Genomic DNA, 12548 nt, shown 5'->3' on the forward strand with positions numbered 1-12548 from the left:
ACAGCTTGACCCTCAGAGCACCAGCAGTGATGAAGGCAGCGGCACACACCGTCAATGTGGGAGACGGGGATGCTGACGTCGTCAGAGTCGTGCTTCGTCACGGTGGCCTGCAGTGTGCTGGCTTCCTGCACAAAGTCAGATGCTTTGTCCGTGTATGAGTAGGGATTCGCCACCAATGTCAGTAAAACCTGGGCATCGAAGAGCCGAGTAAAACACATTCAGAGGGTCGCAGGTGAAATGAACACAAAACAAGCGAAATGGGCACTGGTCAAAATCAAGGGAAGCGCTAAAATGTTAATAGTCCCTAATAAGAACAATTTTATTCAATGGGTTTTTTTTTTTTTAAATCACTTTTTGTTGTGGAATTTAAAAAATTAAAATCTTTTTAACATACCATTGCCATTTAACTTCTTTCTTTCTTAAATTTTTGTTAGAGGGCACGTGCATTCTCCAAAAACAAAAAGAGAAGGAGAGGAGAAAGTACCCCCTTGGGAAATGATCACACCATAATCCCTTCTCCTCCATCTCTCTGTCTCTATGGGATTTTAGGCACATATGCTGACACATGCACCTAGAACGTTTCTCAAGACACCAGGTCCAGGACTCAAACTGCATGGTCAGCTGTGTGGTATTCGGCTGTCTTGGCCACCAAACCATGGACACAACCCCATTTTCTTTTCTATCACTATTTCCTCATGCAAAAACAGATTCCCAAAAGGAAATTAAACAGCTTATAGTGACATATTCCAATTTTACAGACTCTAAAAATCAAGTAGGTTTTGAAGTCTCAGCAAGAATTTGGAAATATATGGGACCAGCGGTTGGCATAATGGCTATGTGGCTGGACTCCCATGTAGTCGACTGCGGTTCATGTCGTAGGCCTGGTGGCTTCAACTCACGCTGGACATGTGTGTGTGCGTGCTTAAGATCCCAAGAGGAAAATAGAAAGGAATTGTGGTGTGGTCATCCCCCTGGGGGGTGATTTCTCACTTTCTGTCTCTTTTTCTCTGTTTTTCTGGCAAACACACACACCCTATAGCAGAAACTTCTCTCCCCACCACCAAAAAAATAAGAATTTGGAAATATAATCCAGAATGAGAAAACTCCTGGCACTTGCCATCAAACATGCCATAACTGCACTAAGCAAAACTTGGTCTGGGTTGAGTAGCCCTTACTCAAAGGTTGGATTTTGGAGCATTTTGGATTTTCGGATTAGGAACGCATGGACATCTGAAAACGCTGCTCTATGTGGGAAATGCATGCTTACGCGTTCCAGGAACTGAATCACGGTTTCTTTGCTCTCTTCCACAGTACTGTCCAAGTGCTCCAGCCAGAGCTCGAGCTCCCTCCAGGTGTGCTCAAACACCCCTGTGTCCCGCAGAATCTGACAGAAAGCAGAGACCAGAGAGACGTCAGACAGAGCCCAATCTCTATGACAACACACGAGAGATCCAAGGAGCATGAAGGGGGTCAAAGTTCCACCCAAAGTTTTACTTAAAAGCTACTCTTTCAAAATAACATCCTCATTGTTGAAGGAAATAGGAAGAGAGATGATTCTGTGCTTTATCGAAGGCAACATAATGCTTTGTCTTGCTTCTTATCCTTTTTCCTAATTTTCTAAATAATAAGGGGAAAATCCCAGGGCTAGGTAGAAGGTTGGTTTTCTAACTAGACTTTTACAAAGACCCAGGTGAACATACATGGCCTGACCCCTCACAGCTACTCAACCCTCAACCTGTATGAAATTCTCCAAGGTCCAGCCACAACATATTCCGATGTGTTATCTCGAGACTCCAAGCTGGGCAGGCAGCACACGCTACTTCTAAGAGGACGGAACTAGCTATGAGGCAGACTTAGACCTGTAAAAGTGATAAAATGACATCCCCAAATAGCTTGGTGACAGAGACTCGGGACTAAGTGGCCTCATGGCATGGAGCCTTGCCACAGAGCGCACCAAATGAACATCTGACTGTGCCAATTCCACGTATCTACAGTCAGTGACCGTGAGCTCTGGCTGGGATCAGGTTCAAACCTGCTCTGCCTGTAAGGACACAGCAGCCCACAGAGGTGGACGCTTAAGACAGCCATGTTCTTCCGGTAGCTCAGGTGAAAAGGTTGAAATACAGTGAGCTCGGGGCCAGCAGGTGGCGCTGTGGTTAAGGAGCTAGATTCCCACATGGCCAACTGTGGTTTGAGTCCTGGACCTGGCAGCTTAAAAATCATGCTGAGTATGAGGGGTATGTGTGCGAAATCCCTAGAGAACAGAAGAGAAGGGATTATGGCATGGCGATCTCCCTGGGAGGTGATTTTTCATTTTCCTCTTCTCTGTCTCTCTCTGGGATGTGCATACACTCCATGGCAAAAATTTTTTTTAAAAGTGTAGCAAGCTTATCAGCACCTCAAAGGGGAAAAAGTCAAATCTCTGCATTCTCAAAATGGGGAACATGAGTATGCAGCACGCTAAAGGTGTTCCTGCACAGCAGAAGCGAGGAACCAGATAAGCAACTGCTGTGGAAAGGCACCAGTGTAGACCTAGAAAAGAGGGCCAAGCATAACAGAGAAGAGAACAAGCAAACTGCTCATTCTTCTCCACAGACTTTGATGATGTGGGCTGGGGGTGATCAAAAAGGCGGGAAGTCCCACAGAAGGCCATGAGTCTGGGAAGGAGGGAAGAGGCCTCACCTGTCACACAGTCCCTCAAAAGGGCCAGGAATCTATGGAGCCTTTGTGTGTTAGGCACGACCTAATACTTGATCACATTTCACCTTTACCTCTCCACAACCCTATGGTGTTCTTATCCCCATTCATCCTGGGAAAAAGTTCAGAGAGGTTAGGTAACTTGTCCAATGCCACTCAGGAAGTAACAGAACCAAGATTTAACTGTAGGAATCCTATTTCAAAGTCCACCTTTTGTCCAGTTTACTGCTCAGGAGTGCAGTTAAGTTGAAGACACAATAAATTAAGAAAATAAAAAATATAATGATAAATAAAATTAAATATTTTTTTTTTTTAAAGAAACTGGTACACACAAGCTCACCTTCATGATCAGAAGTTTAGTGGATGACTTGAGTTCTAAGTGGCTACTGGTCACAAACATTTTCATCAACAAGTAAAACACTGACCGTTCACCTCCGATAATTTCTGCATCTGGGCCTTCCTACAGAGTTGAGCAATAATTTATATTCTAAGTGTATATATGATTACAGGTATGATTTTAACATATGATTACATAATTTGTTACAAAAATAATGGGGGCCATTACATGCAGAGCAAACAGGTGACGACATGCCCACTATGCTCTATCTCATCTCATTTAACTATGACTCCTTGGCACGATCGCCGTGAGTTTACACGTAAGAAAACTCAGAAGTTATACCTTGCTAACACCCTAGAACAGCAGCTGCAATAACAGTAAAGAGCAACCACAGGGAGCACAGGAAGCTCTCTCCATCTGCTGGTGCTGCTCTAGCACCTTTGCGCACACTGACTCAGTTTCCCAGCAACCCCATGAGCTGGGTAGAGCTGTTACCCTATTTCACAGTTGTAGAAACGGAGACCCTAAGAAGGCGAGTGGTTGTTTACTGGGAATGACACCCAGGTGCAGACGCTGAGCTGCCTGGTGGGTGGTAGAAAAGGAGGGGTGCTGGGGCTGTAGACCCCATCGAAGGCAGCGCTTGCACATTTTCTCACGAAGCTAGTGCTAATGTAACTGACTACTTCCTCTAAAGGCTTTGGGGCTTTGAACACAGCTCAGCAAAGCAGGTTGAGTTCCAGATCCCCAACCTAAACTCATCAAGTCTGGGTATTTTTCTGCAACCCCTAGCAATGCGGCTGAGGCTGAATATCTATAGCATTGGGGTTAACTCGGCCAGCAGACCAACCCGCAGATATATCCTCTAGGGTGGAGCACAGGATCAAAGCTTATATCTTAACAGTTCTTTCAAATTGAAAGACCTCTGTTCACTTTTCAAGATCCTGTCAGGTTGGGACCAGCAGATAGTGTAACGGTTACATCACTGGATTCCCATGTGGTCGACCACAGTTTGAGTACCAACCAGACCTGGTGGCTTCAAATTCATGCCGGGTGTGTGAATAAAAATAAAATCTGATAAAAGCTCCAAGTCATTCAAATAAAACGATCAATTCAGATTATAGAACACACTCACAAATCCATAATTTTGCTTATTTCTTCCTCTTGCACAGAAGTGACATAGCATCCTAGGCTTAAATGTACAGGTATTGAACAGGTATCTGATATATTCTGAGCCTCCCTTTATGACTCACGTTATGTTCTCCACAGTTCTGGAACGTATTAAAGACACAGCATCTGGGACCAGCAGATGACATAATGGTTATGTCGCTGGACTCCCACATGATCGACCACAGTTATGGACCCGGTGGCTGGCTTAAATTCACAACAGGCGTGTGTGCATGCGTGTCCAAGATCCCAAGAGGAGAATGGAGTAGAACAGACTGTGGCATGGCCATCCCCCTCGGGGAGTAATTTCTCATTTTGTCTCTCCATCTCTGCCTTTCTGGTGAGTGCTTTAACCCTATAGCATAAATCTCTCTTAAAAAAAAAGACACAGCATTAACCCTTTTCTAATGGTAGCTATCCCTACCTCCATGTTAAGTTTCTCCACAATGAAGACAAAGAAGAAGGAATATATATTATTTCCAAAAAAGGTTTGAAAATGATGAGAAAAATGTAGAATGGTCAATATGAAAATCCCCAAAGTCCTTCGACCCTCCGAGAGTGTATTTGCAGTAAGCACCCTGTTTTACAAAAGAAAGCAGCTTCCCAGGCCTCCTGGTCCATGAATCAGAGCCTGGCCTCTGTCCAGATGAGTGTCTAAAATGAGAACCGTTACCTTCTTCCTTCATGTCCCTGCCTGTCAGGATCCTGGTCCATTAGAAAGTCATTAGGCCGAGAAGCCAACAAACCCAGCAGGCCACCAAACGGCAGAAGAACGAAACTCTTGGCTTCCTACCTGTGCCTTTAACCACAAAAATTTGCTGGCAGGCAGTTCCAGGGCCACCTGTAGCATCCGGTGCTGCAGAATGGGAGGTGCCTCTTCCTGAAGCCCTTGCTCAGAGATGACGCCTACAGAGAGCAAAGAGGAAAACTGATACATCCCAGGGAGGAGGTGTCCAAGCCTGCCCAAATGATACATCAGGGACTCCACATCTAGATAGGAAAAAGCCAGGCCAGGGGTTGCATTTATGTGCCCTAGGCTCTGTCAGACAGGCTATGTCCAGGCACCCCATCTGATGTGGGTCCCCTACCCCAGAGGTCCTTCCAGTCCTTAAACAGCAAGCCCCCTTCCACCTGCCCAGAGCCCTTCTGCCACGCAGCCCACGCTGGCCTCTCCCTGCAGCCCCACTGTCCCATACCACGCTGCCCTCCGAGTGTGTCCCAAGGTTGGCAGCCCTCGTAGGGGCAGGCCTTGCTCCCCAGACAAGCGTCCTGTGGACGGAGGCTATGACCACTGGGGTGAGACTGGGACCTTATTTTGTAGGCTGGTCCCGGTCTCTCCTTTGCTTTGGAAATACACAGACACTAAATGGCCACATTCTAGGATATTTGATATTTCCACCACAAAGAGAATCATTCACCTTCAAATGATTAAGAAGTTAATTAAGGAGATACTTTTAATAGCTTATATAAGTCAAGAGAACGAAGTTTTGGCAAGTCCTGTTTCGTAAGCCCAATTACAAAGTCAATTTTATTAGGTAAATTTCCCTGTCAAGGAAATATGACCAGACAAGCATCATGATACACAAAGTGGTCTGAACCTGACTCACCAGGGTAAAATGCAAGGCAAGGATGTCAAAAGCACCTCTGTACGCATGGGACATCCCTTCTCCAAGGCTCTCGTTTCTGCCATACTCTCTATGCCCCTGCTCCCCTGAAAAGCAGCTTCAGAACTAATGCACAGGACCTGATCTGCGGACCGCCTACAGCAGGATACTCAGGTTGGCTGGGTCTTCACTGCTGCCAAGCCCCCCTCACCTGATACTCACTGAAGGAGACCTGCTACTTAAAACTGACTGTGCTACGGATAACGCATTGGGCTGCCAATCATGCACGCCAGCAAGCCGCCCAGCACTTGCATCGCTGTGGCTTGTCAACAATCCCCGAGACCCACCTTTCAGCAGCTTGCTGAAGTCGAAGTTGTACTGCATGACCAGGTGGGGGACCGCCCTCTGGTAGAGGCATATGCTCTGGAGCAGGACAGCTTTCAGAAGAACAGTTTCCACATCATCTGCAAGAAAACAAGACAGCTGAGTTAGGAAACACACTTGTTCTTCGTCCTCCATCAGCAACAATAAACAGTGGCCACGTGATGACACACCTGCGGGTCCAACACCAAGCCTGTGGACAGGCAATAGATATAAAAGGCCAATTTGGTCATTGAGCCTGGGTTTAAACCTGTTTCACTGCTGGGACCTTGGGCAGGTTGAGGTCACTCTGCCTCTCTGGGCTTTCATGCCTTTATCTGAGCAGTGGGCATACACAGCAGGGCCCACCTCCATGGGACTGCTGTAAGAACTAAAAAGGACAGGGAACCAGCAGTTAGCGTAATGGCTATGTCGCTGGACTCCCACGTAGTCAACCGCGGTGCGTGTCCCGGACCCAGTGGCTTAAAACTCACTCCGGGCGCGTGTGCGTGTGTGCCCAAGATCCCGAGAGGAGAATGGAGGAGAAGGGATTGCAGCATGACCATCCCCCCCCAGGGGGTGATTTCTCGCTTTCTGTCTCTATGTCTCTGTCTGTCTAGAGAGCACACGCACCCTATAGCAAAAAAAAAAGAAAAAAAACTCTCCAAAAAAAAAGGACAGAGGTAAGACATAAAGCACACTGTCTGGCCAGTGGGAAAGTCTGAATCACACATTTTATTACAAGAAGGGTCCACTTCTATGTGTAGGGCAAGACAGAGCCCCGCCAGGGGACAGGCAGAGCACATGGCACCTTACAATCGGGTCTTCAGAGAGACAGCACTTGGAATTGGAGCACATGTCTAATACATACTAAAATTGACTCTATTTTGTTCTAATTCTTCCTCTTAAGCAAAAAAGAACACGAACACATCCACAGCCAGGGCCTTGAAACAGGAACTGCTCAAGGACCCTCTAGATAGCAGCCATCCCAGGCAGCAGGTTATCAGCTCTGTCGGGGCAAATGGCAGAGGCCCTCAAAGCCCTCACCGCACTGGGGAGCTGGGCAGGCAGTCGCAGGCTTATCACCCCCTCTCTTGCCTTTCTTGTCATCCTGTTTCGTCTCTTGCTTTTTAAGTGACTGCCATACCCACACAATAGTGTTTAGGTCTGGCAAAATCTAAAACAGAAAAGAAACAAAAATTCAGTCACATTAAGCCATGAAAAGAAACAAATGAGTTGGACGTATTGACAGGAAGCAAAAACATAGTTACAACAGATGCAAGTTCTTTTATTTATTTATTATTTTAAATTTTTTCTATAGAGAGATTTTGTTATAGGGTGCATGTATTCGCCAGAGACAAAAAGTGAGAAATTGCCCTCCGAGGGAAAGGTCACGCCGCAATCCCTTCTCCTCCATTCTCCTCTTGGGATACTGGGGCACACACACACACGTGCCTGGCAAGAGACTGAAGCCACCAGGTCTGGGACTCGAACAGCAGTTGTCTACGTGGGAATCCAGTGATGTAACCATTCCGCCATCTGCTGGTCCCTAGGTGCAAGTATCTGTGTGTGTGAGTGAGTATATAAGAAAGAGACTGCAGGGCTGGTAGGTGGTGTGGAGGGTAAGGTGCTGGATTCCATATGGCTGTTCGAGTCCCAGAACCAGCAGCTTGAAAATCATGCCAGTGTGTGTATTCGCATGCCCCAAATCCTGAGAAAAGAATGGAGAAAAGGGTATTGTGTTGTGGTAATCCCCTGGGTGGCGATTTCTCATTCCCTCTCCAATGGGCACACACACCCTATAGCAAAAAAAAAAAAAAAAAGAAAAAACAACAACAACAAACAGACAGGAGGGTGGGGTGACACTGGCCTACTTCCTCTGTAAGCTGTCCTGTGGCACACTTTCTAGCACTGTACACAATAAGCATTTGGTGGAAAATCAAATGCTGCTAATTCAAACAGCTCCCTTAGCCTTGATGACCAGGGCAAAAGGGCACCGGAACAGAGGAACATTTCCATAAGGCCAGCCAAGTAGGTGGGGGGCGGGGGGGTCTTGCCCTGAGGTCTTCACCCATGAAGCCTGGGCTCTGCCACAGCAGCTGCCAGCTACCAGCAGACAGGCTTCCTTATGACCAGGGTGGCCCTGGGGCTGGAGTAAGGGGGCTCTCACTGGGCCACAGTACATTGAGTCAGTCAATCAGAGTGTGCGTGTGTGCGCACACGCATGTGCACTGGTGAGGAGGGAACAGGGACGTGAGCCCCCACCAGGACAGCCCCTACTGCTGTTGCTATGGTGAGCAAGGGCATCGGCTCAACCCTTACTTTGCACCAGGCCTCCCAACTCCTGCTCTGAGGGTGATGGCACTGCCTGTGGCTACAAGCAGCAGGTTTTTCCAGCAGAGCCCTCAGCCTCCCTGTTGCGACCCTGTCCAGTGGCCTTCCCGTCCCTGCGTGGCTCTCGCCCTCTGTGCTGCCCTGCCCGCCTTTTCTACTGGCTGTTAGGTGCCCACGCTGGGGTCCACGCCTACCTTGCTCAGGGCTTCCCTGAAGAGCTGCACAAATTCTTCCATCATCGCGGCGGTGTACACACCGGATTCTTGCCATGCCTCTCTATCCAGGCAGTAATCAATAGTTTTTAAGGCTCTCTTCAAAACGAAGGAAATAAGCGATAACGCTGTGTGTCTCACCGGTTTGCTGTCCAACTGGGAAGAAGAAGGGTAAATCCACAAACGTTTCCAGAATACACCGGGGGACAGACATTCCCTGAACCTGGAGTGGCTCCTGCCTTTCTGGGATCACTCCTCAGGAACACAACGTGAGACAGCTGGTTTCTAGTCTACAAGAAGGGGTGGCCCGAGGACCTTGCCCCCACACACTCTCCAGGAAAGTGGCAATGCCCAGGTCCTGAGATAACACAGCTGGAGGAAAATGGACAGCCTCTTACCTCCTAAACCACCCCCCAGGAGTCAGCTTGGGGTGCTAGTGTGGTGCACAAAGGGTGCAGCTGATGTGCTCCTGTCTATCAACCTCCCTGTTAGCCCCTGGGAAACACGTGTTCTCCCAGAGACATGCACACTAGCTGGGTCCTACTTTTTCCATATGATGACTTGGCAAACAGAACCAAAGCCCTGCCTGGTCTCACATAGGCCTTCTCTCTACTCCTCACCCCATTGCCCACCCTCAGACAAAGCCTGACAGGTATGAAAAAGTGGCCCCACTCCTGTACCATCTCAGGTGTCTACAGTACTTTCCGTGACTGTCACCCACCTCCAGTGGGGCCAACTCCTGCCTGTGTGACCCACCACAGCCGACCTAGTCCTACTGTTGTCACACAACCGTTCAGCCTGCCTGGAAAGACGGAGATGCCCCTCTGCATGCCCAGCCTCCCCAGGAAGGTCTAGGCAACCCGGGCTTGGGAGAGGCTGGAGAGCACAGGGAGGCCAACGACTCCCAGCCATTCACCTATGCCATGACACAGTGGTGGGACACATGACCCCTCAGACTGGCTTCTGATGGGACCTGGGACCTTTATAGTAAAGCAATTATGGGAAACTTAAGCATCCATTTTTCCCCATAAACACATCCAAAATGCCTGAAACGAGCATTGGTCCTCAAAGCAAATGTTCCCCAGAAACCTTAACACTATTCATATAAACCACAAAAGATGACAGGCCAAGCAAACTTCAGTCTCTACCTGTTCAGAAACCCTAACAAACGAGATCTGAATGGGTGAGCGTCCCTTGCTCAGATTCTAACATCCCCCACCCCTCAGTTTCGGGAGTCTCCAGGAAGGTTCTCAACAAGCCCGAAGGGTCTCAGGTCCCACGTGTGTGGTGCAGCAGGGATGACGTGGAGACAGTCACCCAGTAAACGTGCCTCTACTCGGAGGTCCTGAGCCCAGGTGAGTGGGCCTGCTGTGGGGCTATTTCAAGCTGAAGCCCACCTTGGAAGCCTCAGAGCTAGATGACAAAGCACATCAAAGACATCCAGTCAGTATCTCAGGACACCCACCCAGCACAGACAGGGCATGGTGGGAAAGGTTCTAGGCCTGCAAGCTTAGGACACCCAGGCAGCACAGCCGGGGACTTGGGGGGAAAGGTTCCGGGCTCGTAATCTCAGCTGAGGGCTTGGTGGGGGAGGGCTCTAGAAGTGGGGCAACTGTGTGAGCTTACGTTTAACGCCTGGGTGAACATGATCTTGTTGCACACTACGGGCACGACGGTCACCATCACCATGGCCAGGAGCCGAGGCAAGGGGATAAACTCTCTGGTTTCGAACGCTCGGGAAATCTCTGGCTGGGCCTCATAGATCTAGAAAACGAATAAAGAGGTTTAGTTAATGCTGAAAATTAGGGGTCAAACTTGAGGCCAACTGTAGGCATCCAACAGTGAAGCCATTTTGGTCATATCATTACAGTGACGATAAAGGTCTGAGATTCATCCCAAGGGACAGGGCCTGGAATATGAACCCCCAAATCCACATCAGAGTCAAGTCAGGTCACCAGATGGGCTGTAACAAAGGAAGTGACCTTCATCAGGCAGAGCTCGGCCTGCAGTCCAGGGAGCCTCTTAAAACCGCTTAGGGGCAGTGCAGTTCATGAGAAAAGTTTTTGATGGACACAAGTAAATAAAAGGTTACAGGACAGTGCACTACAGCAGAATAAAAACAATAGATTATTTAATACATATTTTTTAAACCTAGTAGATCTATTACTAATGTACACAATAAAATGCAGTATTTGATGTTGAAGATGAGTATACCCTTGATTTGATTATTATGCATTGTATGCATGCTTTTAAAAATCATACCAAATCTCACAAAGGTATGGAAACCAAAAGTCATAATTTTAAAAAAACAAAAAACCCTCCAATATGTAATAAATAATAAATCACTGCTAGAACTAGCAAAACAGTATTACCACTTAGACAACTCTTCGGTGTAGGAACATTTACATTAACAATAAACTGGGGGGGGATTCCTTTTGGCGGGAACCGCCATCTTCCAGTAATTAACCCAAATGACGAACACAAAGGGCAAGAGGAGAGGCACCCGATATATGTTCTGTAGGCCTTTAGAAAACATGGAGTGGTTCCTTTGGCAACATACATGCAAATCTACAAGGAAAGCCCCACAAATGTGACCATGTCAAAACTGGAGAGTCGCAAAAAAGAAAGGAGGAAGCAAATTCCGCCGGGGTTTGCCCGTTTGCCAAAATTATTTATACGGGGAGTCACCTCACGTTGTAGTCGCCTCTTTTGTCAATCAATCCTTGGCTTTGGTATTCCCATATCGTCTTTTAACTAGTGTACTGCACTTCTGGAGTCTGAAAAATACTGCCGAGAGGAAATGCGGGGGCTATAGTATAAACAAGCAAAGCTCACCTCCCAGGCTCCAGTGACTCTTAAACTTCCCAATTCTGCAAGAGCACTGGATGACAAAGAATTATGGAGAAGCGCCTGCAGGAGGCTCAGCTGTACAAGCAGGAAGGGAACCATCGCTACCGGGAAGGGAAGTACCGACATGCTGTGAGTAGGTACCATCGAGCTCTGCTTCAGCTGCGGGGTCTGGATCCAAGTCTGCCCTCCCCGATACCTAATCTAGGACCTCAGAGCCCGGCTCTCACCCCTGAACAGGAAAACATACTGCACACCACCCAGACAGACTGCTACAACAATCTAGCTGGTAAGAACAGGGATGAAGGGTGGGTAGAGAGCATGGAGGCAGGAACATGAACACCTGTGAACACTAGGAAAAATACGTTCTTTTCTGCTGTCATCCAGTTATTCTGCCATGAATTGAAATACATTTCCAAACTGTAGGGTACTAATTTCGTTTTTATGCATCAGGGCTTCTCAGGCATTACCTAGAGAGTAATGCCTGAGACCTACCCCCAGAGATTAGAATTTAATGGGGCCTGGTAACACAGGTTCTTTTTTATTTGGCCACAGAGCCTGTGTGCTTGAGAGAGAGACAGTGAGAGGGAAAAATGAGAAAACCCACCCCTTCATTTTCCTTTAGGGATTTTGGGGGTGTATGTACATATTCCTGGAGTGATTTTCTGGCCACCACTGCCATGAGTTGAACTATGCTTGGCCATATGGGAGTCCAGTGCCTTAACCACCATGCCACCTGCTTCTCCCCAATCTACATTTTTAAAAAAGAATTATTTCATTTTATTTGTTTTTTATTATTCTTCACTTTGATCAGAGAAAGAGAGTGAGCGTGAAAGCAAGCTGCCAGGTGTGGGACTTGAGCTGTGGTCAGCCATGTAGGATATAGTGCCTTAACCACTATGCCACCTGCTAGCCCTCCAATTTACACTTTTAAAGAATTATTTTATTTAACTTTTATTTTATTTATTTATTTACTTATTTATTTTAATTTGA

At 47.5% G+C, this 12548-nt stretch overlaps 1 protein-coding gene across 2 annotated transcripts in view; it reads right to left on the reverse strand.

Annotated features, from left to right (window-relative positions):
• The window catches only part of URB1 (URB1 ribosome biogenesis factor), an 89591-nt gene that overhangs the window by 44511 nt on the left and 32532 nt on the right, over positions 1-12548 (reverse strand). For both annotated transcript variants that reach the window (XM_027773950.1, XM_006153865.3), the window contains exons 10-17: positions 10335-10472; positions 8691-8864; positions 7210-7339; positions 6150-6266; positions 4992-5104; positions 3038-3157; positions 1268-1384; positions 50-188 (exon numbers count right to left, since the gene is read on the reverse strand). In XM_027773950.1, coding sequence (XP_027629751.1) covers positions 50-188; positions 1268-1384; positions 3038-3157; positions 4992-5104; positions 6150-6266; positions 7210-7339; positions 8691-8864; positions 10335-10472 — 1048 coding nt within the window. The remainder of the gene's footprint in view (positions 1-49; positions 189-1267; positions 1385-3037; positions 3158-4991; positions 5105-6149; positions 6267-7209; positions 7340-8690; positions 8865-10334; positions 10473-12548) is intronic.

Source organism: Tupaia chinensis, unplaced genomic scaffold (assembly GCF_000334495.1).
Source record: "Tupaia chinensis unplaced genomic scaffold, TupChi_1.0 Scaffold000392_1, whole genome shotgun sequence".
In the NCBI taxonomy this organism is placed as follows: Eukaryota; Metazoa; Chordata; class Mammalia; order Scandentia; family Tupaiidae; genus Tupaia; species Tupaia belangeri.